Raw genomic sequence first — 6,000 nt, forward strand, 5'->3', positions numbered from 1 at the left:
ATTGTGGAACATAAATTAAAATAACTTTAAAAAAGGAAAGTGTTCCAAGAGACAGGTAGGTAGGCACATAGCGATCTGAGGAGTGGCAGAGTTTATACTTTGCCAGTTGCTATGACATACAAGATCCTGCTGTTCCAGGTCACACAATGTAGCCTCTAGTAGATTTTATTAAAGTACTACCACTGGTATTGTGCTATTGGGCTATTGTACCCAGTTGTGTGGGATTTATGATGTTACATGTACTGTACTCTACATTCAGATAACAAAGGAAAAAATATATTGCACAAATATTGGGAATAGAGCAGCACCCACCTGCACCATTAGAAGGAAAACACCAGCTTCCAAAACATGAACCAGTATATATGCAGACGGTGCAGTGGGTTGGTGCCAGTGGCGTAACTATAAAATGTGCCCCCCACCGGAAATTACGGAACCCCCCCTTCAGTAAAATAACCCCCCCCCCCAACCCTGCCTTACCCCTCAAATGTGCCGCCGCCGCCACCCGCAAATCTCTTTGTCTAAGGTACGGGTCCTGGCTGCTGCTTGAAAATGACCATCACAAAATGGCTATAAGGTTTTGCCAGTAATACCCTTCACCTTTAGCTTAGTATGAAAATGTGGTGAAACCCCCCCCCCCCCCCCCCCACACATATTTCTTTTAGTACATCCCACTTCATCATTCTCCAAGATTTAGCACATCTGCCACATAAGATGATTGATTACTGTTATATATTTTTCTAACATCTCTTTATTTTATTTTCCCAGCTCAGATTTGCACCCATTCTGCGTTTACGAGCTTCATGGGGAGAACAGATCAGCACAGAACGACGACCAGCACAACGGACCGGCCTTTGACCTTGACAATGGTTTTGACTATAATTTCTGCCTCGATCTGCAAAACGTTGCTTGCTTCCCCAAACCGGATGAATTCAACCCATGCGAGGATATCATGGGATACAACTTTCTCCGAATCCTAATGTGGTGCATCAGCATTTTAGCAATTGCAGGCAACGCGGTTGTGCTAATCATACTAATAACGAGCAAGTCCAAGTTCAGCGTCCCAAAGTTTTTAATGTGCAATCTTGCGTTTGCAGACTTCTGCATGGGCATTTATCTGTTGCTCATCGCATCGGTAGACATCAAAACCAAAAGTCAGTATTATAATTATGCCATCGAATGGCAGACCGGTGCAGGCTGCCACTCCGCCGGATTTTTTACAATTTTTGCCAGCGAACTGTCCGTGTTCACGCTGACGGCAATAACGTTGGAAAGGTGGCATACCATAACCTTTGCAATGCAACTGCAACGCAAAGTGCGGTTTCGCCAAGCGTTCATCATAATGATATCTGGTTGGATATTTGCATTTGTCGTTGCCGTATTACCGATTGTCGGTGTAAGTAGCTACGGCAAGGTTAGCATATGTTTACCGATGGACATTGAATCTCTACTTTCACAGGCGTACATTATATTTATTCTAGTGCTCAACGTCTTGGCCTTTGTGGTTATCTGTATCTGCTATCTTCATATTTATTTAACGGTACGGAATCCCAATATTGTCTCCTCCCACAGCGACACCAAGACTGCCATCCGTATGGCGGTGTTAATATTCACAAACTTTTTGTGCACCGCCCCGATTTCGTTCTTTGCCATTTCTGCATCCCTAAAGGTCCCTCTCATAACCGTGTCCAATTCCAAAATTCTCTTAGTCCTCTTCTATCCCATTAACTCGTGTGCTAATCCGTTTCTGTACGCTTTTTTCACAAAGGCTTTTCGGAAAGACTTTTACACTTTAATGAGCAAATTGGGATGTTGCAAATCTCAGGCTCATATTTTAAGAACGGAAACTTCGTCTTCCAACCTTAATTCACGAAATGGACATTACGTTCCCGGTCAGAAAAACAGCACTGGTTCGGTGTATACCTTAGTTCAGCTCAATCTCCCAAACTGAATTGTATATTTGTTTTTGTTTTTTGTTTTTGTTTGTTTTTTAATATGGGATTGGTTCGATATAGTATGTAAATTATTTAGAGATTATTTAAGGAAAACCAATCCCTGTTTTTTAACAACTGAAAACGTAGGACGTTATTTTATATTTACATCTGTAAAATACGAATAGAGTTATCATACAACAGTACTTGTAGAGCTAATATCCACTTATTAACTATGACTTAAATGAATTACAGTAACACAAGTAACGAGATTATTATTACAAGTAATACTCTAGGCGTAACGTGTTTATTAGGGTGAAACAAAATGCTTCTCTATCCATCCACTTCCTCTACTGATGTCACAAGAAGGTAAATAACATAAATAAATCTCAGTTTTACATGGTCCTTTTAAAATAAACATTTGATCTTCGTTCCAGGAGGCAATTCAATTTGAACCTACAGTACACAGTGATAGAACATACATTATCTCTAGAACCTTATATCAGGGTTGCCGACTTTTGAAGTCGCCTCTCCGGGAGAAGCCCGGAGAGGAGACTTTCAGCATGACTTTGGGGGGTGGGGCTTTAGTGTGACATTATTAAGCCCCACCCCCAGGATGGGAAATAACCCGTTTTGTCTATCTCCGTGGAGGGGGCAGGGCTTTAATGACACGTTTGTGACGCGTTAGCCACGCCCCTCAGCGGAGACCGGCAGATAGGGTTATTTAAATGCTAAGGGCAGGACGGAGGTATCGGCAATCAGGGGGCTAAGCGGGGGTGCCCAGGATTCCGGGAGGATTGCACACTTTTCCGGGGGGCCGGGAGGGGGACCCGATTTTCGGGACCCTCCCGGCCATTCCGGGAGGGTAGGCAACCCTGCCTTATATAGTAGATGGAAGAGGATGGGAGGGGGGGAGGTGTTCACTTGTATGTTAGGGGGAGAGTTATCAAGCCTTCTAAATAGGACAAGTAGAGATGTTGGTACGTCCATGCGCACCGTGCAAATGCCCGGTCATTCGATAATCGCTCGGGCTGTGAATTTGCAGCCCAGCAAACTGGTCTGAATCGGGCCCATTGTCCCAGTGTCCCCATCCAACCCTTTATATACAAGATCACCATCATGTACTTCATTACTATACATATACATTACACTGTACTGCATTCCCAGGACTAGAGTGTATTCACTACTGTGTATTAGTGTTATCAATCTCTACATTTCCATGCATTGCACTAAGGCCCTTATTCTGGTTGACTCACTTGAATGCAAATTCGCATCCTTGTGAGTCACTCTAACCTTGCCTTTCGAATGGTTAGCTGGCGCCAATCATTCACACGCGGAATGCGTTCGTAAGGCTTGCGAACAGACGTTTTACATGAACATTCATTCGCATGCCAGTAGGAATCTCCCCCATCTTTCCATGGTCGCTGACCATCGACTGATTGTGAAGGCACACGCATTTGGAAGGGTGGTCCAGACCACTCAAACATATGGGTGTAGAATTGCAGGGAATTGGGCAGGCAGCTGACATCCGGTATTGTCAGCTGTCCGCCCCATGCATGTCACGGACGCATTAGAATGCGTACGGCCAGCGTTTTCATGGGAACGCCAATGAAACTCTGGGCGTTCAAATATGCTAATGTCCCAGGCCGGCCTCCCACGCCCCTCTCTACCCCACGATTGCAGGGCTGGTGCGTGCACCCGGGAACAGACTTTTAGCCTAGTTCGCACGTACCCAGTGTATACACCTGTGCAGAAATGCTTCTGCGCCTTCGTATACGCAAAACATTGGTCCCCCGTGCGAATTCGTGCCCGAGCGAGTCAAACAGAATAAGGGCCTAAATATATTTACTATATCATTTATCAATGTGCCAAGTTCATGCTCCCTCTGATGGTTAGCCAAGCATCTGTGAAGGCCACACTCCTTGTGGTAACTGGGGACACCGCCCCACCCACTGCATTCCTCCGATGCACAATCCAGCGGTACCCCATTATAAAAAGTATAAATGAAACTGAGAAGATTAATCCCAGAACAAGCCAGGTGTTGTCCCGCCATTATGGGAAGTTTACTAGGGTGAGGCATAGAAAACAAATCTGTCACTCACTAGAGCATAAGGGAGGGTCTCGTGTGCTGGCATTAGGAGACCCGCTGAACCGTTTGTGATATCTCCATAGCGATTGTGAAATATATTTTGAACTTGAATTCAGTTTTTTTTTTTTTTATTGAGTGGAACATCACTTTAATAAATTAAATTAAATGATAATGAAAGTGGAGTGGCCAACTCATTCTCCCAATCACTCTCCGTGTGCTCTTTGTGGCTGGACCACACTGCCCCCTCAGGCCAATTTTCTTCATGCACAGATACAATAGATCAGTCTATTAAGTTTAGTTTATCTTTCTGTTCACCTATTGTTTCTTTGTTTGCAATATATATATATATATATATATATATATATATATATATATATAATATAGATGCAGTTCATGTATCTTTATTGCCTCCAGGTGCCGCCGCATTGTAGTTCCATATTTTGGGGATCAGCATTGGCCTCTTAGAACAGGGCAGCGGAGCACAGTATATTTATAACACGGAGTGCTGTCCCATCCACACTATACACACTATACAGTATATATATATATATATATATATATATATACATATAAATATATATACACACATACATACATACATACATACATACATATACTGTATAAATATATATTTATTTTTTTCATTGTGTGTACCACTTTTTTCAATTTGTAAAAAAATAATGTTTTTTTTTTTTTATATATAAATAAAATACAATATGAATCCTGGTATTTTAGAGTTTTGATTCATTTCAAACTGAAATTCTCTTCTCACAGATAGATAACACCTTACGTATAGATAATACCTTGCATACAAAGCTGGATTAATGCTCTGGGGGGTGGGGGCTGGGGTACTAAAACCCCCAGGCCACTCCTTGGGGATGCTGGAGTCGGTATTCTGACTGCTGGCTCCCTTACCTCCTGTGGTCCGTATGCATCCCATATACATATAGACAGACAGACAGACAGACAGACAGACAGACAGACCTCCCTCCCTCCCTCCCTCACCAGAATTTGTAAAATAGACAAATACTGCAATTTATTGAATTAATGTCAGATCCGTAATTCCTTTTTAGAACCATTGTCAGGAATCACGGCCGTAATATAAGGACAACACAGCGCATCTTCCCACTGATGCCTGCAGCAGCTGTATTGGGCCATTGTCCACTGGACAGTAGCTGGACAAAACCAATTCATCTATCACTTAGGAATTTTGTCAGGTATTCCAAAGTACCAAATATGGTTAGAGTGGATTTTATGGTACTTGTATCCTAGCACGGCGCCCATCGCATACCACCGCATACCATCGCATACCATCACATACCATCGCATACTGTACTTAGTGGTGTGCAATGCGTGCGATGCGATCTTTCCGTTAAATTAACAGGAGTGCTTGTACAATGAAATATCGCATACTGTATCATCGCATGCCAGCAAATGGCATGCGATGCGATACGATTTTTAAGTGTACAAGCACCCTGATGGGTCCTTACAATGTTAAATGCACCCCCATTGTCAACGCTACCCCCACTATCAACGCCACCCCGTAGCGTGGCGAGCGCAGTGAGCCCGTGAGCGGCGGCGGTACGCATCCTCCGACCTTGTCATACCCGCACTATCGACGTCGGGCTGGAGTTGATTTAATATAGTGTGGCGAGCATAGCGAGCCACTGAGCCCGAAGCGTGGCGAGCGCAGCGAGACACGCGAGGAGACACTGAGCCACTGAGCCACTGACCACCAGTTGCAAAATATAAAAAAAAGAATAAGAAAAAAAAGAGAAAAAGAAAAAAGATAGAGGGGATTGCCTTGGGCCCCCCAAGCCACCAGAGGGTGCAGCTGCATCCCCTGCACCCTCTGCAGTTACACCACTGATTGCAGGCCTGGCCAACCTGTCGCTCTCCAGATGCAGCGAGACTACACATCCCAGCATGCTTTGCCACAGTTCTAGCATTCCATAATAGCAAAACTTTGGCAATGCATGCTGG

General features: G+C 43.9%; 1 protein-coding gene across 2 annotated transcripts in view; it reads left to right on the forward strand.

The window, feature by feature from the left end:
• The window catches only part of FSHR (follicle stimulating hormone receptor), a 117,178-nt gene extending 112,560 nt beyond the window's left edge, over window positions 1-4,618 (forward strand). For both annotated transcript variants that reach the window (XM_083175269.1, XM_083175270.1), the window contains exon 10: window positions 766-4,618. In XM_083175269.1, the coding sequence (XP_083031395.1) occupies window positions 766-1,948 (1,183 nt within the window). In that variant the 3' untranslated portion in view covers window positions 1,949-4,618. The remainder of the gene's footprint in view (window positions 1-765) is intronic.
• The last annotated feature ends 1,382 nt before the right edge of the window (window positions 4,619-6,000 follow it).

The sequence above is a fragment of the Crinia signifera genome, chromosome 3 (genome assembly GCF_055691185.1).
Source record: "Crinia signifera chromosome 3, ASM5569118v1, whole genome shotgun sequence".
NCBI classification, from domain to species: Eukaryota; Metazoa; Chordata; class Amphibia; order Anura; family Myobatrachidae; genus Crinia; species Crinia signifera.